Consider the following 26125-nt stretch of genomic DNA (forward strand, 5'->3'; position numbering starts at 1 on the left):
TAATTAAAATAGTTGTTTGCCCTGTAAAAGCTAAAAACAGAAAAATTAGGAACTGAATATAAAGCATTGCAGAGTCATGGGTGGGATTTGCGGGCTCTTTTGGGGTACAGGAGGAGTGCAAAATGAGAAACATGCTAGTTGGAATCATTGCTATTCAGAACTGCTTTGAGCACAGCAAGGCCATCAACAAATCATTGATAACCCACTTCAGTAGCAGAGATGAGAACTGGGCTTACTGGCAAGGGAAGCAATACCTCTAAAAAGATGCAGCTGAGGGGAAAAGGAAGTAGCAAAAAAATTCTTGTCTGTCCTTGAGAGTTAAGAAAAAAATATAATTGACCAACTTAAAATTAAGCAACCACCATAACCATGTGATGACGTAAAAAATGAGAATCTGGGGTGATACCAAGGCAAAGTGTTCTGCCAGCCTTCTCAGTAGTTGTTAGGCATTTCTTAGGAGGAGCTGTGCTTTGAGCAAGCATTTTTGCCTCTGGGTTTCATGGGTGAATTCTTTACTCTGTATTAAACTGTTGAACTACTTGAGGACTGTGCTTTGCTGCATTGTAAAGAAGAGGAGAATGAATGCTCTTTGTAGTGATCAGTAAGGAGTCTCGTAATGTTGTGGTGGCACTGCTACTGAATTAGCAGTTTTCTGAAAGAACTAATTAGCAGTTTGCTGTCCTCCAGAAGATCCTCTTAAGTATACTTTTTATTTATAGTTCTAGAAGAGCTTTGGGCTTCTGAATAAAAAGGCAAAACAATTGAATCTTCTTAAATAGAAGATATTCAATTAAAAATTGAATCTTCTTAAACCAGAAGAAAATATTTGAGCGATTTCTGCTGTAAAAGCATGGCAACATGGTGGCGAGAGGGTGTTCACCAGCCAACTGGCCAGAGGGCAAGAAATGCAGGGAGAAAATGGGAAGACTGGATACGAAGAATGTGCGAAAAAGCTGAGTGTCTGGATTGCACGGGATTTGCTTAGTGCCATTTTAGCTGTCACTCTGTTGCCGTTGCAAATGAAGTTGAGCTCTGCACGTGGTTGTATCTGTCAGATCAGCTAGAGCACATTGCACAGGGCTTATGCTGGCTTTATGCTGACTGTGGAAGGACTGATGATGCCTGACCTGGCATTAAAACTTGTTGGCATAGAGTTAACCCATTGTAACTTTGAACAAATTTAGTTTGTCAGGGCAAGGAGGTGGGGGGTGTTGGGTAGCGGTGTACCGGACCAGAGGTTTAGTTCAACCTATTCTGTATGTGGCATTAGGAATCCCAGAGGCTTGCAATGACACCGCGTGAGTGTTGGATGCAAGTTTCCCTTGTCTGGCTTAAACTATTGCTTCAGGATTTCATGTTCAGTAGGTATTTGCTTTGGTTAATATCCTGATGGAGGCTGTCATATGTTTTGTGTAGTAAGAATTCAGAAGTCCTATCTCAAAATTTTTTTTTTTGCTGAAGTTTCTGGCAGGGTGCTGGCACAGCTGTATACAGAAAAACACAACTGTAATAAGCACTACCCATAATAATTCGTTGAGTTCCTCATAAGGCCTCCTTGTAGTCTGAAGCCATTCCTTTCTCAGGAATCTAGCTAAGCCAAGATTGGCGTGGGAGCCTCTCCAAAAAGCTCGTCAGTGCCAGTTTTCCAGATCAAGGAGGGGACTGGCTGTAGCCGAATCCCACGGCTCTGACAGCACTCTTACAGATCAAAGCCACCTTCTGTTTCTCAAGCTAGGCAGCTGTCTCGCAGTGGTTGCAGGTGTAAGGCACTCTCAGTATTAAGTACTATTTAGTGAGTAATTGATGACTTGACTCTACCTTCATTTTCTGGGTGAATCCAAAATTACAGCTGCCTGTGGAATGTGTCACGTGTTACTCCCATGGTCTGGAATTGCTCATTTAATCTTGATGGTCTGGATAGCAGAAGCAAGAGGCAGAGGGAAAGGAGTTTTCTGTGTGTCACCAGGAGCAGATATGGAGGAAATGGGCTAAAAATCCACTGATAGTAGCAGCTATTTAAGATCCAGCAAAACCCACCGCTGTTGCAAACTTAGGCCAGATAGGGGAGAGAGACAAAGCTGCATGTTTTAGTGTGTTGAAGGCACTAAAATTCAGGGCTGCTTCTAACACTGCTGGTCATTTACCGCTTTGAGATGGTTATCAGGGAACCAGTGGAGTGCAATTTGAATTACCCGGGCTGTTCTTCGGGGTATTTTCAAAAAAGAAAGCCGCTCAAGAAGAATTCTGTTGGGGACTGAAAGGCATATTAACAGTTTTTTGTGGTTTGTACTGTAAAGACATAGAAAAGATCTGAGCTTGTCTGAATAAAGACAAATATGTGGACTTTGCCTGTATTCACAGCAAGGCCCATGAGTTTGCTTGTCCCTCCTACGCTTGTCTGTATTTTGCAGAAGTGAGGAGTGTATGTGCACAGTGTACTGTATTTCAGTAGGATGTGGCATAGAAAAGCCAAAAAGTCATACAGGGGAGTACGTGTTGCTGAAATACCTGAAGTTTGATCATGAGTTTTATGAAGATGATGAGATGCAGTAAGTGCTGTTGGGATTACAAAGAAATACCGAAAGGGGGATTTCACATTTGCTCAGAGGATAATTGTGATACTTTTAAACAGCAAATTAAAGATGAGAATCCCAGGTAAGAGCATATCTTAGTATCGCAGGTGTAGGTATAGTATGTGTCACAGCAGGTTTGCCAGGTGTTACGTTAGAACAGATTTGTTCAGACAGGCCTGAGAAACCTTTCTGGAATTTGTCCAGAGACTGTTAATTGTACAGAGTGCACAAGCTGTAACCTGTGCTCATTCATCTATTATTTAAAAGGTTCTTTGGGTGTATAGGACTTAAGATTTTTTTTTTTTTTTTTTTTTTTTTTTTTTTAATGTGTATGCTGGAGATGTCTTAAGTGTATGGAGGGAGGTCTGGGGGTCTGTAGCACTGCAAAGCCTTAGCCATGATGTAAAGCTGTGGCCTGCAGTGATTGCAGATTCCAACATCACGATCTGAGGAAAAAGCGGGTTTTATCAAGATGAAGTCTCACATGTTGGGACTGGTAGTTTCTGTGGAACAGGACTCCAGACTCAAGACAGACAGCTGCAATTATTTAATTTCTTGAAAATTAGGAATGTCCCTAGGGCTTTTGGCAAATCACTGTAACTGCCCTTTTATATAGGCATTACTGTGCTAGACTTACCTCGACAGTAGTGTGCTTGTTTAATACATGATCTTGGCTTTTCCTCGATAAAATTGTCTGACACTGTTTCGTGTTTGCTGACATAGCTATACAGCATTTCTTCTTAAACTTGTTTTAGAAAAGTCTTTGTTAGCACCACTGTTTGCAGCTTTCCAATAATAGAAATAGGTTTCTGTGTATTTTTCATGTTACCTACTGCACCACAGGGATGAATTGTTTCGACAGAGCCTGGCTAAACTTCGGGAGCAGATAGTAAAGGCAAATACACTGGTGAGAGAAGCAAACTTCTTAGCAGAAGAAATGAGTAAGCTAACAGATTATCAAGTAACACTCCAGATCCCTGCTGAAAACCTCAGCGCCAACAAAAAGGTAATGACAGCAAAGAATGCTGGAAAATGTAGTTTTATGGCTAATCTAAAAAATGTAGACGTATATAAAATTGATCTAACTTGAGGCCATAAAATACTGCTTTTGTTAGATTATGCATAGGCAAAATATGGATGTTACCTGACTTTAATATATTGAAAGTGATTAATTATAAGTGAAAATGGGAACATAGCATGAAGTATGGCTCTTATGCTTGAACGAACAGTATGATCACCATATGCACATGTGGTTTGTGAACAGACATTTGTGTTCTGTTACTGTAAAACCTGTATTTTTGAGTTACGCTTGCAAAAATTGTTGGTTTTTGTTACAGATGCCTGCAATTTTTTTGTCTTGAGGGTGTTCTAGTGCTACTGTGAATGTAATGATAGCAATTAGGATAATGTGCTTGTCATAAGTGATTTGACAGAGAGTGTTAATGTTCCTGTGTGAATGGTAGTTGTCTGAGAAGGACAAAGAGGTCTGGATCCTCAGATGTGTAAGGTATACTGTGTTTGAGGACAGAGATAGTGTGGCTGGCATGCAAAGGGAAGCTGCATATTCTGTGTTTTATTCCTTTTTAGGAAATAGGAGTAGTAGAGAGTTACTTACATGCATTTTTCCTGCAGTGATTATTTTTTCCTCTGATTTAGAGGGGTGCAATAGTAAGTGAGCCTGCTATTCAAGTGAGAAGAAAAGGAAAAGGTACTCAAGTATGGACTATTGAGAAACTAGAGAACAAACTGATTGACATGAGAGACCTCTATCAAGAGTGGAAGGAGAAAATTCCCGAGGTATTGTATATATTTTCTGAAAGGGATCAGGAATTGAGTTTGTTTTCTTTTAACTCCTTTTAATAGTCAACAGTTGGACTTGATGATCTTAGAGGTCTTTTCCAATCTTAATAATTCTGTGATTCTGTGAATATGTTGTACAGATAAAGTGCAATGACTTCGTATATGAAAGGGTAAGGTATCCTGGTTTTAAAACCAGAAAGAGAACAAAATAAAAACAACCAAACAAAAACCATGAATAATACTAAATGTTCCAAATGCCCGTGCGGAATAAAACACAGCTACGTCCTATCCTCATTTGTATTCTCAGATAGAAGTGTGCTGAGGTCAGATGTAACTGTGTGGAGGTAGTGACCTACGATACCATTAAGAGCATGTGTTTACCTGGCATAATACAGGTGCTGTGCAGATAGGCAGCAGCTCTGAATGGAAGCGGAAAGCTGCGTTAGAAATAAAATTATTAAATTCCGATCGGTATCAAAGCTAGCAAGGACGCTGCTTAGGTACACTCAGGGTGCAGAACATATTAGTGAGGTAGACCTTGATCTTAAAATGTGAAGTGTTCTATAATTTCATTTGTATATCCCCCAGCCTTAGAGCAGTGAAGAGATCGGCTGAAGTTACATGGTCTATGTCAGTATCTCCATCAGAACTTGGGTGGCATTTCCTGAGGATTTAAGTGGTAGGCTAGCCTTGAGAAGTAAGCGTGAGGCTTGTCAAAAGCTTGCCTGTTTACTTGCGAGAGGTAGATGTGAGTTGTGGTGTTCCAGAAGATAGCCGCAAAGTATCCAGGTAGAAGCGCATGGGAGGTACGTCTTGCTCTGTTGTGGCTGACACAGAGTGCTTGAATTACTTCTATCGAGAATCATTCTCAGCTGTGTTTGAACAGCTGTTGTGCCCTTGTTACATGGCTTGGATGGGACAATGGGAATCTCTAAAATCATAACACAAGGGGAGGTCAAGAACTTCATCTGTGCCCACTAAAGACAATGATGATTTTGCTGCTGATGTTAGTAACAACTGGTTGCATATCCTGGGAATATATTAATATCTCTCCCTGAGCCAGGATCGTCCTTGCCATGACGTGTGTTGTCCGTAATGCAGGTGTTCTATGTGCTGCGTAGAAACACACAGGGCAAATGCATGTGTTGAGGACAGAGGAGGAGGAAAAGGGAAAGAGCTAACACGTCCACTGGGGAGTGCCAGGAATCTGGAATTCTTTGTGGCCACCTGTGGGGTACTTACGTTGAAAATGCTGCAGATGGGACCTCAGCCCTGTGGGAACCTCAGGAGCTCTTGCAGGCCTGAGCGGGACTCCTCCCGCACCTTCCCCTTGCCCTCGCTGTGGTACCCGGCACACAGACCACTGTTCAACCCGGGAATGATTTGTCCTCTCACTTCAAAAGAGTAAACAGAGCGGAAAAAGTAAGGCGAAAGTTTTTGAAATGGATGGCTGTTGTGCTTGCTCGTGGTAGAATCTGGTTTGTCTTGACATCACTGAAAAATGCAGGTCATTATATTGCTATTTACTGTAGTAAAGAAAGGACTGTACGATACGTGATCCCAAAGATTTCATTTCCGATGTGTGATGTGCTCCTCGTCTCTGTCTACGTGTGTGACGGGACAGAACGACAAAGACGGGTAGTGACTGAATTCTCGCGCTGTGCGGCTGTTTGGTTTCACGTTACTGCGCTGATGGTTCCCGGCCTAACTTCTGTGGCCTCCCGAGCAGGTAAGGAAGCTGACCGGCAGGAGAAGCGACCCATTTTACGAGGCGCAGGAGAACCACAACCTCATCGGCGTGGCCAACGTCTTCCTGGAGTGCCTCTTCCACGAGGTGAAGCTGCAGCACGCCGTGCCCATCATCAGCCAGCAGGGGGCGGTAAGGCGGTGCCATGGCGGGGGGGCGGGGCGGGGCCTGCGCCGGGCCCTCGGGGTCCCTCGGCCAGCGAGCGGAGGGTGCCGGCCGCCTGCTTTCCCCAGGAATGGGGGCTGCGCGAATCACTGCGCCTTTAGCTGGTCTGGCTGCTGGCCTGGCTGCCGAAGCCGCAGGCTGAAATTCCCCTGTCAGCGTCGGTAATGGAGCAGAGCCCAGCCCGTGAGGGTTCTGAGTGCAGTCGTGACACTGTGCGCCTTTTCTGTTGGGTCTGAGTGAAAAAGCTCAGTGGTCCTGCACACAAACAATTTTAAATTCCTTTCTCTTCTTCTTTGACGTTGCTGCTTTCCATTTGGTGGTTGAGCACTGTCTGGCTCTGTTCTGCACACCTCCCGGGGTTCGGTGTCCACCAGCTTAATGTCTTTGAGTCCCTTGTACGCAGGTTCTTAGTGCTCGTCTCGCCTCAGGTTGCAGGACGGCTGCACGTCGAGGTCATGCGGGTCACTGGGTCCGTCCCAGAACGCGTGGTGGAAGGAGATGACTCGTCCGAGAACTCCAGTGAGAGTGGGAGCCTGGAAGTCACGGATAGCAATGGAGAAATTATTCATAGAGCGAAAAAACTCTCTTGCAGGGTAAGTGAGAACACATGACGAAGTTAACGGTTTTGGGCCCTTGTAGCTATGCTGTCGGTCTGATGTAAAGTACTAAGCTGTGTAGGCTATTGCTTGCTTAAAATTCTTTAAAGAGACATTCTTCTCTTGTTCCAGTTCAGTGTAGTTCAGTCTAACTGGCTGTGGTTCCCAGTGGTGAGATTAATTCACAATAGTTTCTAGTATATGCAGGTCTACGTTATAAATACCAATGTTACAAGGACTGTCCTCCTTGGCAGACACGGAAAGGGAAGCAGTTTTTCTGTGTAGCCATCTCCTGTGGTTTCTTTGATCATCTACTGTAATGTCTATGGCTGGTGTCTGGATTTCATTTCTTCTGTGACGGAAGTGCTTCATTCTCCTCTTGAGCTTGTTGGCTTCCTCAAAGGAAATGTGTACATGGGTGGGCTAGTTAGATGCATGTAACTGCTTTCTTTGCATCTGCATTTCTGTATAGGCAAAGCACAGATTTCCTAAATAGGGACATCCTTAGAGAGGAATTGGCAGTGTCCTTAAAAAATTCTTCTTGGCTGTTGGTAGTTCTGGATTAAATGTTTAGTTATTGAACAATTTACGATTGAAGAAGGAACAGTCATGTTTATGAGAAGATCTATTTTTGTCTCCTCAGGTAAAAATAAAAGAAGCAACTGGACTGCCACCTAATCTCTCCAACTTCGTCTTTTGTCAATATACATTTTGGGATCAATGTGAGTCAACAGTAGCAGCACCAGTGGTAGATCCAGATGTGCCTTCACCTCAGAGCAAGGATGCTCATTTTACAGTGACCTTCTCTCACTGTAAGGTAACTATTTTTATTATGAAATAGCGTTACCAGGAGGATGGTATGTTTGAGATAAGCTGTTTATAAAAACGGATCCTTGTTTCGCTGGGGGAAGAAGGAAGTCATGTAACTAATGAATGATTTTTGACTATACTTTAGAATGCAATAACATTTCACTTCATCTCTTCTTCAAAATGCAGCAAAATTAAAAAACCTTTTAATTATCGGTCTTTTAAATTCAGATGTCATATTCAACACATGGAGAAGACTATAGTTTATGTAATGACATCTTATCATGAACTTGTTTGGTAAGCTTGGTAGCTTAAAAAAGATCATTGGAGCTGTGACATCGTTTTAACGGAAATTTTCAAAGCATGAAATGCAGTATGCAGAAGCAGGAATTGCTGAGATGATATGTTTCACAACTTTCTTGACCGGAGTTGAGCTTTATTATCCAAACTGTATGGTTTTACCAGGCAGTTAGTTAGTTGTGTTAGTAGTATGTTAGTCGTGTTAGGTAGTTAATTTGGTGTGTCCTTATGAACTAGTTGAGGAGATACAGTTATTTCATCTGTTTGGATGTGATTTGTTTTTCTCATTTCCAGGACTATGTGGTGAATGTCACAGAGGAGTTTTTGGAGTTCATTTCAGAAGGAGCTCTTGCAATTGAGGTGTGGGGTCACAGGTGTACTGGCAATGGCAGCTCTGTTTGGGAAGTTGATTCTCTTCATGCTAAAACTAGGACACTGAGAGACAGGTACAAGCAAATTACACATAAATGCTTCCATCAGCTTTCAAAAGGCTTTCTGATACTTGTACACAAAATACAGTTTGGTGAGGCAACCATTAGTTTTTGTGGGGATGTCTTTGTAGGTGGAATGAGGTAACTCGAAGAATAGAAATGTGGATTTCCATACAAGAATTGAATGAGATGGGAGAATATACTGCAGTTGAACTCCATCAGGCAAAAGATGTAAACACAGGGGGGATTTTCCAGCTTAGGCAGGTATATATCCTTTCCCTATCTTCTTACGTGTGCTTAAATTGATTCTTAATTTTATTCTTAAGTTTCTCTCTGTTTTTCTCTCGCCCTCTCTCTGTTTCTTTCCATCTATTAATTACTTGTTCAGGGTCATTCTCGCAGAATTCAGGTGACGGTGAAACCTGTACAACATTCGGGAACGTTACCTCTCATGGTAGAAGCAATTCTTTCAGTCTCTGTAGGTGGTGTGACTGCCAGATCTACCAAACTGCAAAGGGGCTTAGACAGCTACCAGGTAAGACAGTTACTTTTTCATACATAGATTTATTTTTTTGTTTTGTTTCGCTGTTCTAGAGCCAGTCCAACATAGTTCCGTAAGGAACCTTAGCATGCTGATACATGATACGTAATTTGGCATTTTTTTACGTGTGTTTGAGGCTAATATGTGTACCGGGAGCATATGGTGCTAAATCCGCCTCTGGTTTTGTTTATAACTCGGTGTATAACTGATGCAGAGCTAAGTATGGTATTTGAGTATACACAAAGCAGCAGCAATATGGACATTTTTACCTTTGTGTGTAGAGATAATTAATAGTAGATTCCTAGCTCTATTAGGTGAAAGTGGAGGAGGTGAAAAGCAGGAAAAAAAAAATTAATAGAGAAGATGTCTTACAGTGAAGATACTTTTCATCTTTTCAAAAAGGACTGAGCTGTTACTTGATCAGAATCAGAAACAGCCATCACTGAATGTGAAAGGGCTATTTTGTTTAGGAGGAAAAGTTTGTAAGAAGTATAAATGGCTTCAAACTGATGCTGGACAAACTCATATTGGAAATAAAACATGCTTTTAACAGTGATGGCAAAGAACAAGTGGAATGGGCCACCCAGGGAAGCGAGGTGCCTTTTGTCAGAAGGGTTGTGTTCAGAACCACAAGTAATTGTAGCCTTAAATACAGGTGAAACTGTAAAACGTGAAGATTGGTGGTTTGCTTGCTCAGTCCTTTTTCTGGCACTGTATTCTATGATAATTTTTTTTTAATAAATATATTCACTAATACTCAAATCGTGGGTGAGATGCTGTAGTCTATAATGAAAAAAATTGTTTCTACGTTTTAATAAGACTAGTAATTTGAATGTTGTGATTTTAACATTTTACAAGTTTGTGTGTCGCAGAAATGTTTATATTCATGTTTTGGGGTATTTCTACGAGTTTCTGTTGAGAGAAATGCATGTTCTTTTGTGTTTTACAAAATTTATTTTCTCCTACCAGAAGGAGGAGGATGATGGTGGTGATATGGATAGTTACCAGGTATTGCTGCTGTTGCTGTCAATCCTATGGCATGGGGCACAGCTAATGCTAATAGCCAGCAACTTTCAAATGAACAAGCGTACTGGAGCAAGCAAAAGCAGCTTTGAAATATATATGTGCTGTGCATTTAAGAGGCTATCCAGGCTATAAAACACTGCTATTGCAGTTTACCTTGTGACTTTACACTCTTGCAGTATGCTCTCTTCTCTAGTACTCAGCAGTCAGCTCTCCTAACTGGCTACGTGAATTGCTATGTGAATAAAAGCCTAGAAACTTTAATTTAGATTGAAAACAGTCTCCAGTGAATATCATAGGGAAAAGAACACCCACCTGCAGTTGCAGGTGTCTTTCCCAACCACATTATACATCATAGGGTTTTTTGTTTGTTTTCTAAAGGAGACATTGTAACCTTTTACAGTTGTGCAGTTTCCTGAAGTGCTAGTGGGATAGAGGGGAGGATGCAAGTGTGGGGAATACAGAAGCTTCAGTGAAGCAGGTTTTTTTTATCTGGACAAAGACAAACCTCGAGCCTGGATTTTTGTGTGATAAGTAAGTATAGGACAGTCGCAGTTTAGAAAGCGTAACAGAAGAATCATTTAAAAGGCAACAAAGGGCAAAAGAGGAAGTGTCTAAAAAAGTAAACACACATTACAGATCTGTTCATGGAAGTCTTATTTCTAATAGGCAGCTTTACAGAAGTAAAACCACTTAGGTGAGAATGCTGACATCCCTTAAGATAATGTATTAGGTTTTACGGCAGTCTCAAAGATACCAGTTAGGTACTAACTTCTTCTGGGCTGTTTATGCGCTTCCTGACTTATCACAGAGAAGAACGAACCAGATTTTCTGTGATACCACACAGCATGGTTGCATGATGGGTTTTATTTGCATGAGAAATCTTGTAATTGCACTGATAGCAGCTGCTAGCCATGGAATTATGTGCAGGTTTGAGGGCATACTGACCTGTCTAATCTTCAGGAGAACTTACGATCAAGTGGTGCTACGTGATTTTCCTATTCCATATGCTGTTAAAAAGTTTGATTGCCACTTCTGTGAGTAATTGGCCTGTGGTGTATAATCCTGCTCAGCAGCTGAGGCAGTCACATTTTCTTTTCCTCCTGTTGGAATTTGAGACTTGAAAGCAAATAAGCTTCCACTCATGGGTGATGAGCTACTTAATCAGCATGCATGTCATTCGGGGAAAAAAGTTTTCTGCATCATGCAAGCTGTTTAATATAAATTCTGATTAAATTATCACAAAATTCACTGGTCTTTAATCTTAACCACGTAGCCTAATAACTTTTCTCTTTCCATGTTAGGAAGAAGATTTAAACTGTGTACGAGAAAGGTGGTCTGATGCATTGATAAAACGCAGAGAATACTTGGATGAGCAGATTCAAAAGATCAGCAATAAACAAGGTTTGAAGCTTAAAGTCGCTGTAATAAGTAGGTTATTCTCTATTCCTATTCCCACAAAACTGTATCTCATATATAATATTAATCTCTTTCACCATAGAAAAATCTGAGGATGATCTAGAACGAGAAACCCGGCTGGTTGAACAGTGGGTAGGGCTGACAGAAGAGAGGAATGCAGTGTTTGTTCCAGCACCAGGCAGTGGAATTCCCGGTGCCCCTGCAAATTGGTATGTTCAGAAAAAAAAAAAATAATGGAGTGCTTAGCTCTTTCTACATGAATGTTGCACGCTACAAGGTAGAAATCTGAGGGTGTTTTAGCGCTTTCTGTGTTTTCCTGTAATGCTGCCAATTACACTGAGCTGGCAGAAGGCTAGAAGGTCAGGTGCTGGTCTGAATGTAAGAGAGGTTTGCTTAGCTAACATACTACATAAAGTAGCTTTGAGATAGCTTTCAAGGTTTGAAAATCACCTTTGAATTCAACATAATATTTTATACTTTTTCAAAATTCTGAGAGTTATCCTGTAGTTTGGTTTCTTTCAAAAAAGGAGTGGTTCAAAAATGAACGGTAGAACACGTGATAATTTCATTGATAAGGGGTAGGGAGGGAATAAATTCTGATTTTAAAGGATGTGTTCTATTTTCTCATTTCATTTAATTTTGTGTTTTAACTAAGATCATTGGAAAGGGCATCCAAAAATTACGAATGCAGCATGTTAGGTTTGGGAAAGTGTGGACAAGAAAGAAGTCTCTAATGAAGTGTCCACTGATATCTCTGATAATACCTAGTATCTCTTCTTCACTGGGTGAATGATGTAGTGATAATCTTTCCTCGCCATTTTTTTTGCCCTTATCTGCCTGAAGTGTGCTGTGGTCATACAGGGAAAAGTGTATTTATTGATATAAAGACTACGCCTTGCCAGTAATTACGTATCCAGTTGTTTGAAGGGTTGTGCTAACCTTTATGTACGAGATGACTACAACCAGTTAACTTCAGAAGAAACAGAACAGGATGTTTAAAACTCATCATCCTCATAGCAGCTGAAAGGTGCTGTGAGGTGTGTATGAAGTTTTTGTAAGCACTACATTTGTGGTGTAGATAAACAAAACATTGTCTGTGCAACATAGGCATTAAAAAAAAACGTAGGCCATCAAAATGGACAAATCATTGGTTACAGTTTATATGAATCTTCCATGGAGAGCTGTTTGCCCAGATGAGCTGAAGTATGTATTTTTCTTCCTTGCTGACAGTAGTTTGTTTTGTTTCAGGATTCCACCTGCGGGAATGGAAACACATATACCTGTCCTCTTCCTTGATCTGAATGGTATGTTGTAACAGCAGATTAAGTAACCTGAGGGGGGAGAAATTAGTTTGGACCAATAAATCAATAAATGGAAGAACGAATCTGAAATGTCTTAAGAAATCAGAACAAGTCCTGGCAATGGCACTGACTGATATGGCTTGTAAAATATTTTTCTTCTGATTCTGTATGTTGGAGTAACTATCTCTAGAGGCTTAAACAGCTGGTTTAATGAAGAGTGTGTTAGGACTACAGTGACCATTTTGTTAGAGAATCTAAATGTTCTCCCTGTGAAGATATTTAGTTTTACACATGAGAAGACTATCGTTGTGTGTTCTTAGGACACACATACACCGTAAGCAATAGGAGGCTAGAGTTAGCACCGTGTTTAAGGACTGTTTAGGAAACAAGTCTGTAAGTATGAACTTGGACACACAGCAGAGCAGGATCCACAGGCTGTGTCACATCCAGCACGTCGGTGGGCTGCTGGTGGTGTTTACATAGGCACCACAGTAATACCTGCTTTAGAAGCTGCTTTTGGAAAGCAATGTGCACGCCTTCCTTTCTGCTTGCAAGAAATGTTTTTAGTTGTTTTTTTTGTTATCAGCAGAGATTAGCAGACAGAAGATCAAACAGGACATTTAAATAGATTGATGGATCATTGCACAACTGTTTCTTGTTTAGCTAAAAGCCTAGTGTAGCCAGAACTGCTTTTCTCAATTTAAAGATTCCCCAATACATCAGAAGTGATTTGATTAAGAGAGAAGCTTGTTAGGCTGACAGGTGGATAAATCAGAAATTTTCTGGCTGGGTAAATTAACGTTATGAATACCTAGAAATAGTTTTGATTTCCATTTAGGTTATGTGAGAATGTGTTCAGGCCGAGTCTTAGCGTGGTTTTACTTCCCTTCTGTTGTATGCTGAAATTGTCTTCAAAATATTACATAGTCATAAATTTAGTTAGGATTTAATGAATTACAAAATATGGGTAGGATTTTATCACAGCTTTGTATTACGACTTTGCCTCTATATATTAATATCCTTTGGTATAAAACTATTTCATTCTTTGCACATTTGTTTCATTAGCTGATGACCTCAGTGCCAATGAACAACTTATAGGTCCCCATGCATCAGGAGTTAACTCAATACTACCAAAGGAGCATGGGAGTCCATTCTTTTATCTGCCGATCATAAAACACAGTGATGATGAGGTAAACTGTTAGCAAGCCTCCTTCTTGACAAACACTTTTTTCATATGTGTATTTTCTACTTGTATGTATTTAATCACTGTTATTACTGTGTTTTTGTCTTAGAGGTACGATCTGTATCTAGTGCTGCTTTTATTTTCTGTCCTATTTGTTTCAATTTTAAGACGATAATGACTTGTTAGCCCTTCTGCCTTAATTCAGAGGTGATGAGTCTTAACTCTGCTTGGCAGAAGAGTAATCCAGCTGCCTGACTCTAAATCCCTTCTTTACTCACCCCTTCATCATTCCTCTTGCAGGCTCTTGATTCTTCAGAGAAAACTACTTCATTTATTGTGCACACTAGGCAAAGCTGAATGTTTAAGTGAAACTTTTTCCTTTGTAGTACACAATTACTCTTTTAAAGTTTGGGAATTGTTGGGAATGAATGATTCTGCATCCATTTTGGAATTTCGTAACTTTTTTATACCACCTTCTGTGCCAACTCAGGCCGTTGCTTGAGGGACCATTTCCAGAATAAACGGGATGCTGAAGTTGGGGAGGAGGCTGGGGGACGAAAAAGATGTTCTGCAGGATGGGAACATGTTTATTCTGTATAGGCCTTTGTAACCTAATCCAATACAGATTGAAGATTTTCCATTAAATTTTATTAAACTTCTAGTACAGTTGCAATAGCATTTATATTCCTTCCTCCAGTCTTGCTTCTGCTTTCCTCTCTGCCTCCATGTGAAGACTTCCTTCTGAAGCAGCATTTGCACAACTCGGGGATTGTGCTCACAGCTGTGTTCCACGATAACTTAACACCTCTCTTACGCTTTTTCTGATAAATTCCTCACTATGCAAAGGAGGTTTGACCCCATCTTGTTCAATGCTGCTTATTTTTCTTTCATTAAAGAATTGCTTTACTTCGTCTTATATCACTGCAAATTATACCTTTTGTTAGAGTAATTGAGTCTTTGATTTCCCTTTCCTTCCTCTGTTTTATTTGTCTGCACAGGTTTCGGCCACTGCTGCGTGGGACTCTTCTGTCCATGATTCAGTGCACCTGAATAGGGTGACTCCTCAAAATGAGAGAATTTACTTGATAGTGAAGACTACTGTGCAGCTCAGCCATCCTGCTGCAATGGAACTGGTATTACGCAAAAGAATTGCTGCTAATATTTATAACAAGCAGGTAAGAAGTTAATATATTCTTTTATTATTAATTTTGTTTGGTATCTTAAATTTTATGTATGTCTTTTTAGCTGCTTGCTTCATTTTGTGTAAGTTTGGTCCCTCCCATTCTTACGAAAGACAAATGATAACTATATTATAGGTTGCTGTGAAGCTTTGCACTTCTGGTATATCCCTTTGAACTGTCCATTTTTAAACCTGATTTCGTTCAGAGCGTAACAGGGGCTACTTTTCTAAGCAAAAAGGAGTTTACCTTCTTGTCTATACAACTCAAAACATTCTTTGATTCAGAGAAGTTTGCAGCAGCTGATAGAGGGTCACTGTAGCCACTCTGTTTCTGTAAAGCATCCTTGGGCCTTCAGATGCTTAGTGTCAACACAATGTATCGTTTTCTTTGCTACTTTGTTCAGTACAGACTAGGCTTGTTTCCCATCATTACCCAAATGTGTACAGTATCTACCCACTTTTACGTGATGATCTCTGATAGGACATTAACTTTGTCTACAGGAGTGGTTGCTGTTCCCCTTGCATTGCTGCTTCATAGGTTTAGACAACGAGATGCTCTCTGAAATCGTGTTCCTTTCTGTGTCCCAGATGACTGAGACCAAGAGCACATTGCAGAATTGCTTCAGATTTTGCAGTACAATGTGGGGAGGAGCACAAAACAGCTGTTGTACTGCTAAGCAACTTACTAAGCAGCTGAATTCCATGCCTTTTTAGATTTGTTGTGCAGTATTTTGCTGGTTTTGTTTGTCTGAAATGCCTGATTCGAAGATCCGGTAGGAACAACTTAACAGTACAATGTGTACTGTTAAGCAGGTATTCTTTATTGCAGCGCCGGGCACACAGGGGATTTTTCCTCCAAACATGCACGCCAAACACCCTGTTGCTTTAGGTCAAATACAATCACATATGTAAATATTTATTGTGTTTCTGAGAACTAATTAGCATATGTAAATATCTTTCACGCATGTTTGTTAGCATTTTTGGGTGGTCTTTGGGGGTCCCAAGATGAAGGCCCATCTTTTTCATCACACTGTTCACTGATTGACATTTGTTTCTGCTCAAACTTAGTTTTAGGATCACGTATATATCATGTCTTTCAGGTTGTTTGGCTTTAGTCTTGTTGCTTTCTTGGTGCTTCCTTATCTTTATAGTTTGGCGCATTTGCCCTCCCAAGGCGGAGCTCTCTGGAGTAGAATTATTTAGGAGTCTCTTTTATCCTACAATTATTCCAATTATTTGCTGAGAACCAAGACCACTTTTGTTTCACTTAATTATTTTGTCTAACAACTAAGTGATAGCTTGTACCCACGTCCTTCCACTACATTTCTTAAGAAGAAAACAGGGATTAGTGTAACAGTTACATCATTAGATCACTATGCATGCAGGCATACAAGTCACAGTACTAAAGACTATTAAAAACCAGAAAATATTAAGGCTCTTTTATTATAGTTTCACATTTCTTACAATCCCCCCTATCATGCCATATTAAATCAAAGTGAAGTTTACAGTTAGTGATATAAGGCCTAACTAACCTGACAATGAAGCATGCTAAGCTTGTGATTACAACAGTGAAAACAGGTTATTATTTTCGTTATGGGTAGAAAGCAAAGTTACGCTTCGCTATTGCAAAAGGAGTTTTCTACACGTTGAACAGGTGGCTGATAAAATGAGAGATGTTGGTATCTGTACGTTGGAGACTTCTTACAGCCACAGTTTCTCAGTTACAAGTTACTACACGAGGATAGAGCATCAGTGCAAATGGGAGGAAATGGGAGGAAAATGTTACTGATTGAACTTTGTAGCATTGTATACTGAGCACAGGACTGCAAAGAGTACTGAAAAGATTATTAATGCTAAAAAGGAACTTATGATCCTGAAAAATGTGGTTTTATGGTAAAACAAGTTTTTGCATTGCAGTAATTTATTTCTTAGAATGTCATAAATAATCGTTGGCAAAACAATAATAGAAATTACTTTGTTTCTAGAGTTTTACCCAGAGTCTGAAAAGGAGAATATCCTTGAAAAATATATATTATGCCTGTGGAGTGACCTATGAAATAGTATCCAATATACCGAAGGTAAATTATACCCTATTTCCCTGGTAAATTCAGTGAAAGGAGTAGAATGACCTACTGTAGTGGGTGATACTGACTGGATAGTAAATATCCTGCTTTGCTGAGAGGAGGCAGCTTGCCAAAGTGTATGTCCTGAACTTCAGTGGTGCGATCATGTTTATCTTTAAACAGTTGAAAACTGTAGGGGTTTTATTTTCTCTTCTTCTGGGTTTAACTGAGTTCTTGTAGTAGAGCTGTTTTTGAAATCATGTTAGTGTCCACAGAGAGAATTTAGAGGGTGCTCAGAGGGATGTTCAGGTCAGGGAAAACAGGATAGCTGGGAAAATGAGTTCACAGGAACATGAATTGCCTTATAGAGAAAGCTCATACAAATTGTAAATCTACTATAAAATTTATTTTAAAGGTAAACAAACTGGACAAATGAAAGCATAAATAAATAGTCTTGTTGCTACATAATTGCCATTTTTTGTGCGGTAGTACTTAAAATGTAAACACTAGGGAAATCACACAGAATGTCTAAGCTTTGGGAAGGGAGTTGCCATTAGTTAATCCCTAACATATGTGATTTCAGGTTATATATGCATTATTTCTAGCGGTACATTGACTACAGCAAATGTGCAAAACTCCTTCCAAGCATGACCTCATCTTAGTTCAACATCATTGACATCTGTACTGAAAAGTCCTGGATCATTAATTGTAATTAGGATTACCGATTAAGTTAAGGATTATTGATTCAAATGAATTTCTAGATTGAGACGGTCTAAAGAATTTAATTAATACATTAAAAACAATAGGCTTTAATTTTTAAAAACTTCAATAGTGTCACTTGTAATTTAGGCTACAGAAGAAATTGAGGATCGCGAGACCTTAGCACTGATGGCTGCAAGGAGTGAGAACGAGGGCACATCCGATGGTGAAACGTACATTGAAAAATACACACGTGGTGTGCTGCAAGTGGAGAACATTTTGAGCCTTGAACGACTAAGACAGGCAAGGAAAAGGCACTTCTTGCACCTTTTGAGCTGGATCATGAGAATTCAAGTGGAGATAATTGATCTTTTAAAAATATTAAGCGTTGGTTGTTTTTTAGTTGTGGTTTTTTAGAGAACGTTGGACTGGTAAATGTAAGACTGAGTTACTTCCGTGAATTACAGAATTCCAGTAGTGGCGGGTCTGTACCTGGCAATGGTGTAGTATGCAGAACCTGAACAAGCAAAGGCCAAAGAATGAATTTCAGATACAAATTTTGGTGGTTGTGTGTGCAAATGAAGATTTGTAAAGGCAAGCTCTGTTTCCTGTTGTTAGCTGTCCTGAAAAGAGTATCTGTTCTGCTTGATCATTTGTCATGAGGAGACCGTGGCATTGTTTTTAGTGTGTTCTTTGCTTTACGCAGGCAGTCACAGTCAAAGAGGCACTCTCCACCAAAGCAAGAAACATCCGCAGAAGCATCAGCACTCCAAATGTCCACAATGTAAGGACCCTTTATCCTCTGCTAAGTCAGTACTGCTGGGGCAGGGGGCTGCTCTTTGTGTGCTGATGTAATGCTTCCACAAGGTGGTGTGGTAATGATTGCTCTGAGCTAGGACTAACCGAGCTGTAGGAAAATTGTCGTGAATGAAAGTGAGTCACTTCAGCCCCCTCCCCGCAACTGTCCATCCTAGGAGAGAACAAAGCTGACAGGGAAGTGGGAGGGTTGGTCGAAACTCTTCTCCTTTTATAAGGAGATTTGTTCTGGAAGTAGTTGAGGATAACAACAGTCCCGATTCAGACGGCTTTTGCTTCAAAGTCCCTTTAACTTTCTTCATAGTGTAAGGGATAGTTTCCATTTGGCGTGAATTTTATGTGTTCTCCTATCACCCACTCATACAGCGCAAACACAGCTGTCCTCGTAAATAATGTTATCTGACAAGAGATAACAGAATTTGTTAGGGCTAAATGATCACAGTGTTTCCTCGGGGCGGTACATTTTGTTTATAAAAGGTAGGCATTTTGTCATTCTGCCTCTTGGTGTTCTGTAGGTATCCTGTAGCCGACTAGATCTTTCTGCCTGTGATGAAGACGATAAGGTATGCAAACGTGACAACAAATGGTACACGTGGTCAGATTTTTTTCCCCCTCTTTGAAGCGAGATGTATCTGAGAATTTAAAAAAATGGCAAAATGATATTCTTAATGCTGTGTTTACATAGTATGTCTTCAAAATGCTGCACTAACCACATATTATTTTGAATGAAACCATTTTGTGCTCTGTCTTTCGTATTAGAATTGTAGAAACTGATATTAAAGAAGGGGGAAGTTACAGAAAAACTTAATATACTTCACTGGAAAACTAATTAGCTTTTAAACAATCCATTTGGGTGGGAGAATATTGTCTTAAGGCAGTAACTTGATATTCCTTTGGTTTGCTTTTTTAAAAAAAACTACCTTTGAGTTTACCTAATAATTTTTCCATGTCCGCCTGTATCAGCATACATATTTATATATTTTTGTGTCTTAGGATTGGTCTGAAGATCACCTAGATGTATCTGGCTGTTCTTCCAGTTATCAAGATGTATCATGCTATGGCACTTTACCCAGGGAGTCACCTCGCAAGAGCAAAGATGGCAGTGGTGAGGCTTCAAAGTATATATCAAGGACAGTGTTTGTGTTTTTTTAATTAAATTAAATTCTCAGTGCTCTTTTCCTACTAAATGCATTGTCCAGCTTCTTGCTTTAGCAGCTAAACATAAACTGGAAGTAGGGCAGAAAGGGAGAAGTGCATTAAGACATCCAGGGAAGGATGCTGAGGGTGTCCAAAAACCAAGAGGAGGGCAGAAGAACAAGCTAAATGTGAATCGAAACAGTAGAAGAAAAAAAGAAACAAAAAGGAGCTGCTGTTATTTTATGAATTTGAAAAGGAAGATGCTTTTGTTAAAGTGGGAAGGGTCCTTTGGCAGATTCTCTACGTGATTTGGGTATTTGCTCTGCCATGTCAGTGTGTCACAGGTGCCTTGTTTACTTCAGGTCAAATTTTAACACGCTGTTCTTGTTCAGGCCAATGCAGGTAGACGCACTGCTGCACTAAAGTGGGACTGAAGCTTGATTCATTGCTTCCTTGCCTAGAATTTCCTTTTCAATTGTCCTGGTCGTGCAGGATTGCTGGCTTGGTTCCAGGGCAGAACTGCAGTGTTGGGGCAGGGGTCAGGTGGGGCACAGGAAGCAGAGAGCTCGCAGTTCTAGTTTCAAGGACAGGTCCCACAGTTTTATCACTGAGATGAAAAGGAGAAGGGTTGGAGCCTCAGAATGGAGGGGGCAGATACTGCTATTCTCCACTTTCCTTCTGTTTCCAGTCTGCTCAGAGGGGTGTGATCTCCCCTTGTTGAGCTCTGTGTTATCTCATGCTTGGGCAAGTGGTTGAATACTGAAGTGTTGACATTTTTCTGTAGCCAGCAACTTGCCAAATGCATGGCTTAACCTTCACTTATTTTGAATTATGCTTTTGCAGTCAAGATATGAAGAACTGAAATACAATATTTTTGCTTTTTTTACCTAGGTGTTGTAGCAGAGAATTCCAATGCTTTAATGGCCAGCCCTTTTAAAGCGTTTTCTCCTCAGCCACCAAAGTTTTTCAAGCCCTTAATGCCAGTGAAAGAGGAACATAAAAGGAAGACCCCGATTGAAAGCCGCCCTCTGCTTAGTCAAGAGGTAATCTTTGAAAATGACCTGGGTTTTTTAATAGGAGATCAAGTGATTTTGTGTACTTGGCGAATCATTTGCAGCATGTTGCAATAGAATTGTATAATTCTCTGGTAAAATTAATCAGGCTGTTTTTTATATGTGGTGGGGTTCTGGTGTTTTGGTTTTTTGTTGGTTTTTTTTTTTTTTTTTTTTTTTACCTGAAACACTGGGAATTTTTTTCTTGGTAAGTATTCTCCTTTACAGGGTACTTCTGTTCTATTTTAAAGTAACAGTAACCTGCATTTTTTTCTCCAGCAAGATGCTGGTGTGTTTTTTAATAGCTCAAATGTAATTCTGTGAAAGAGTGTTCTAGGCTGGTTATAATTCTGACCTTTATTTCTCAACCGAAAACTCTGTTGGGAGGAGCACAGGATTTTCTCCACCTGTTAACTTGAACGTTGATGTATACGTGGCCAGCGTGGGTGTTCCACTTTCATCGTGCCTTAGTGCCTTTCTAGCTTGCATGCATTTAGCGCTGCGGCCGCAGTCGTGGTTTGTGTGATGTGTTGTGTGTCTTAACCTTTGCAGAGCATGCCTTCGCCTCAGGTGCACTGTGCTGGCTGCGTTACGCCCTCAGGAAGCAATGCCAGCAGCATGCCTGTAGAAAGCAATAGCATACGTGAGGAGAAGATTGTAAGTTTTGTACCCGTTTCTGCTCCGAGGCCTGGTGGTGGTGGGCTCAGGGCCGTGCGGTGGTGGGCTTAAGGCGCTTACAGTACCGCAGCAGAAAAAAAACGTATAAAGTGGATATAATCACTTGTCACTGGTTGTAGCTGATGGTTATAACGAACCGTTGCTTGCCTGGCTTGCAAATGCAATCTGTTGTTGGAACTAACTCAGTTGGGACTTTGCAGGTTTTTTGCTTGTTTTTTAATATTTGTATGTGATTTGTCTTGTGGGGTGGGCGGGAGAGGGGAGGCTTTAGTTTGTACAGGGCACAAATGATCAAGTAAAGGGTGGCTTAGTGAACCATGTTGTTGTCACTCTAATATACCTTGTGTGTTACCCAGATTTTGTGACTATACCCCAGAGTAAGTGGAATGGTCCCATTTGGTGTAAGTAACCGTGCATTTAGGTGTGAGTACGCCATAAAAAGCTTCTCATTGCCTGATCTGGAAGTAATATGACTAAAATAAGATTGCCGCTCTTAGTTAACCTGCAGCCTGTCTTAATCATAATTCAAGCAGTGAATTGAGGTGGAGGGCTTTTATTTTAATCGTCACCTGCCAAATCCTTTTCTTACTGCTGCTTCAACAAAAGGTGTATCATCATTTCTGCTGTATGATGGACTTGGGTTTTGGGCTGTGTAACATGGCTGTAAATACTTGCTTTAATCGGAGCTTTAGATTGAAAATTCAGAACCTTCAAATTATTTCCTGTAATTATTATAGGCCTCTTCTACCACAAAGCGTGAGTGATGGCTTCTTCCTGTTCAACAGTGATTTTCATTTCTACCATATAGCCAAGCCATTAGAAAATCTGTTCTGGATTTCTAATGCTGTTTTGTAGGTTGTTATAGCAAAGTATCCTGAGTGTTGTGGTGTCTATATTTGAAGCTTGGCTGCAGGTTTTGGGCAGCAGCTGTTTTATTCTCAATCATGTTAATTTTCCGTAAGGTAGCTGACAGGCTGACTCCCACTGAGTCACTGATGCAAATAGCATGAAGGTATTTGGAAGACAAAATCTTCTAGTGGATTGAAAAACATCCCTTGGAAACTAAATTTCACAAAATTTTCCATAGCAACTTCAGTGCAGTTTTAGTCCCTTGAGTAAAAACAGGGTCCCACCCCATGCATGCCCTGGATTAACCCAGGCGTTTGCCTGTGCTGCTTTCCAAAGGTAAGCAGAAGCTTTCAGAGCTGGGAAAGGGCAACATCCTGCACCAGGCTCTTCCAGCTAGGATGGAACTAATTCATTGAGCACCATAAACCTGCTGTAGCCAACAGGGCCCTGGAGAGAGCTGTTCTTTCAATTCCCATCTGCTTGCTCCTGCCCTTGCTCTGACTTCTCCCTTGCATCAACATAGCCTTTGTCTTGGTTGCGTAGTAGGTCAGATCAAGGGAACTGATCCATCCCGCTGATGGCTAGGCTGCCATGGAGTAGCATTTCCTTTGGGTCTGCTCCCCTGTCCAGTCACCTTACAGACACTTGGGCAGGTGCCGAGGAGGCAGGCAAGAACTAGCAGCTGCTAGTGGGAAGTCGAGACAGCTACTTTGCGCCATCTTATGGCATTGGGTTTATCAAATCATGGCTTCTGTTTTTTTAGTCACTTTGGGAACGAAGCCTTCATAAGACGTAGGCTTTTCAGGAGCATTTTTAGGAGCTGGAGCAAGCCTATGTTTGAGCCAGGCTGGAGTATATATTTCACACATGTGGATGAATAGTGCTCTCGGAATGAGTTCAGAGATTACCCTAGGGCAGTGTCACAGCTCCGCATGAAACTTCAGCTGTCTGCTCCTCTCTGTCTAATTCAGAGTGAAGTTTTCACATTATTAATCAATATGGTAAATGATTGCTCGAAGTACAGAGCTTCATACTCCTAGTTAATCACTGGATGACTGGTGTCGCTTCAGGTGTGATGCTCACTTGCATCTTACAGCATGTAAAAAATGCCATAGAAGTAAAGTGACTAAACATACAGGAAGCGAGTAATATTAACTAGATTAATTTTCGGCATCTGAGCAGGCATAAGATTGATGTTTGACCTTTTTCTCACGTTTTTCTGGGATCTGGTATAAACATTTTTATTCAGTTGGCCCGAAATAGAGCATTCGACCTAAAATTTCAGATGGTACTTCCACATGTGTTTAATATTGAAACTATTTCAAAACAGCATAACATAAGGGCCTGTTCTATATAACGTGCGAGCACAGTGGAATATGTTAAGGTCAGATGAAATGCTTTCATATTGACTGTATTTGAGTACTGCCTGTAATTAACACATGTAAGGGGGGGTTGGCTAAGAACAAATCCTAGCAAGCCATCCAAATTGAAGCACCCGGTGGTGCAACCACTAAATAAGTATTACTTATTTTTAAATGAGTAAAATGGGAACGTGCTTCTTTGAGGTTACTGGAGAGGTATAACTTAGGGATGTGAAAACTCGGATGCTTGAACTTACAACTACACAGTATGTTTGTTACAGAGCAGGTGTAGGGAAGCCGCTCTGTGTTCTTGCTTGCTTTGCTTCTGTTTTTGCTAAATCTTGATGTATAGTCTTGTCTCCTTAGTTCTTGCTGGCACATTTACTGTTACCAGTTCTTAAATCTGTTTTTTGTGATAGTCTGTCTTTTACTCCTCACGGAAGTGGCTATGGTTTCCTTACCAGTTTTTTCAAGGATTTTATCTTTATTTCTGCCAATAGCCTGAGCAGTACAAGGCAGCTTCCTTCTTGGTTCCCCACATCTTATATCCACTGGAACTTGAAGAACGCTGAAATTGTTTTGTGTCTGGATTTTCCCAATTGGGAAGCTCAAGAGGAGCTTTGAAAGGAAATATTTCTTGTCCCCACAAAGGGGCACCTTTTGTCTGTCACAACGCGATGTCTCATCACCTATTTGCAGCATTTTTCACAACCCATGTTCTAGTAAGAAGACTGCTCTGTAGCTTAGCTTTTGTATTTACGATAAGATAACCCTGAAACGACACACGACGGGCAATGTGTTTACTTGTTTGACTTTACCTAATCCAGTCACCAATGTCCGTGTGTCTCTAGAGCCATTTCTCAGTTAGAGAGCCTCCAGTCTGATTCTGAACAGGGACCCTGTGGGTACGAAGATGTTATTTTTTCAGTCAAATAAGGAATTTTGAAGGATTCAAAGAGAAACGAAGAACTCTGCTATAAACACGCCTTTTGGTTTCAAGTGGATGTTTAGCTAATATCGACTAGGAAGTACTTCCTTAATGAAGTATTTATCAATTTGGAGTTCACGTAGTGTCTTAAACCCACTGTATCTGATAAACACTGGAGTTGGTTATATTTTAAAAACAACAAACTACAAGGTTCTGCATAGAGCAAAACTTAGTTTTATATAAGTAATAAGGGTGAAGGGGAAGGAGTAAGTAGAGTAATTGAGAAAAGGTCCCTCAGAGATGAGCAACAGGTATACTCCAATATGCAAAAAAGATGCTTTGCATAATGCTTTAGTGGTTGGAAGGGTATTCATAGTCTCAATAAAGTGGATGTGAATTTTGCCCTTTACTTTTAAAGGGACTACCTGTAGATTTCAGATGTAAAGAACAAGATTTTGAATGATATAAATAATTTTCAGCAGCCTTATGTGACATTTCATAACACAATGACTCCTCTGGAGAGAAATAAATAATTGCAAAATAAAGCCTTCATCCAAATTCCGTATGAGAAATAACTGAAGCAGAGCTGTAAAAACTAGTAACTGAAGGATGCCAAGCCTTTACTTGAGCAAATATTAATAATCTAAAATCTGGTTGGATTTGTCAGATAGACAAATAGAGGCTTCTCCAGATACTGATTTCTGTGCCAGCAAAAATCTAATATTCTTGGAAATCTTGATTCAGCTTAAGAGACCGTTCTGCATGGGTAATGTGACTGAATTATACCTGCTATGATCTTGAACATGGTAGGAATGAAAATGGGACCTTGTTATAGATAAGGACCATGGCAAGTAGTGATCACTTCAAAAAACACAAGATAAAACAAAAGTGAAGTCGTTGAGAACATCTTTACAGTACTTTTTTTTTTTAATAAAAAAAAAAATCAAACAAAAACTGGGGAAAAAAGCACCTCCAGCTTAGGAGAAAGATCTTGTCACATAAGCATGTGTTTCCTGATACATACCTACAAGGAGGTTTTAGTTAATTGCACTGCTAAATGGGGCAGGGGAGCTGGTCACAAACGACTTGGAGAAGGCCGATGTATTCAATGTCTTCTTTACTTCAACCTTCATCTATGAAACTAGCCTTCAGGAATCCCAAGTCCCTGAGACCCGAGGGGAAGTGTGGAACAAAGAAGACTTACCCTTGTAGAGGACCATGAGGTTGAGGAGCACTTCAGCAAACTGCATGTTCGTTTAAGGAAACATACCCACGAGTGCTGAGGGAACTGGCTGATGTTATCGTAAGGCCACTCTCAGTTACCTTGGAATGTCATAGCAATTGGGAGAGCTACCTGAAGACCGGAAGAGAGAAAATACCACTCCTGTCTTTAAGAAGGACGAACAAGAAAGATTCAGCTAACTACAGACCGGTCAGCTGCCCTCCTGTTGCTGGAAAGGTGGTGGAGAAAATCCT

General features: G+C 40.5%; 1 protein-coding gene across 6 annotated transcripts in view; it reads left to right on the plus strand.

Annotated features, from left to right (window-relative positions):
* Positions 1-26125, plus strand: part of KIF13A (kinesin family member 13A) — a 115856-nt gene that overhangs the window by 83542 nt on the left and 6189 nt on the right. For 2 of the 6 annotated variants that reach the window (XM_075416841.1, XM_075416844.1), the window contains 20 exons: positions 3417-3579; positions 4230-4370; positions 6103-6252; positions 6714-6878; positions 7525-7698; positions 8283-8434; positions 8551-8683; positions 8808-8954; positions 9930-9968; positions 11288-11387; positions 11485-11611; positions 12651-12706; positions 13769-13893; positions 14885-15061; positions 17052-17144; positions 17979-18131; positions 18535-18612; positions 19160-19207; positions 19638-19749; positions 20673-20824. In XM_075416841.1, coding sequence (XP_075272956.1) covers positions 3417-3579; positions 4230-4370; positions 6103-6252; positions 6714-6878; positions 7525-7698; positions 8283-8434; positions 8551-8683; positions 8808-8954; positions 9930-9968; positions 11288-11387; positions 11485-11611; positions 12651-12706; positions 13769-13893; positions 14885-15061; positions 17052-17144; positions 17979-18131; positions 18535-18612; positions 19160-19207; positions 19638-19749; positions 20673-20824 — 2485 coding nt within the window. Of the gene's footprint in view, positions 1-3416; positions 3580-4229; positions 4371-6102; positions 6253-6713; positions 6879-7524; positions 7699-8282; positions 8435-8550; positions 8684-8807; positions 8955-9929; positions 9969-11287; positions 11388-11484; positions 11612-12650; positions 12707-13768; positions 13894-14884; positions 15062-17051; positions 17145-17978; positions 18132-18534; positions 18613-19159; positions 19208-19637; positions 19750-20672; positions 20825-21385; positions 21491-26125 lie in introns of all 6 variants that reach the window. The other 4 variants (XM_075416842.1, XM_075416845.1, XM_075416846.1 and 1 more) reach the window with 3 other exon arrangements.

The sequence above is a fragment of the Opisthocomus hoazin genome, chromosome 3, assembly GCF_030867145.1.
Source record: "Opisthocomus hoazin isolate bOpiHoa1 chromosome 3, bOpiHoa1.hap1, whole genome shotgun sequence".
Taxonomy (NCBI): Eukaryota; Metazoa; Chordata; class Aves; order Opisthocomiformes; family Opisthocomidae; genus Opisthocomus; species Opisthocomus hoazin.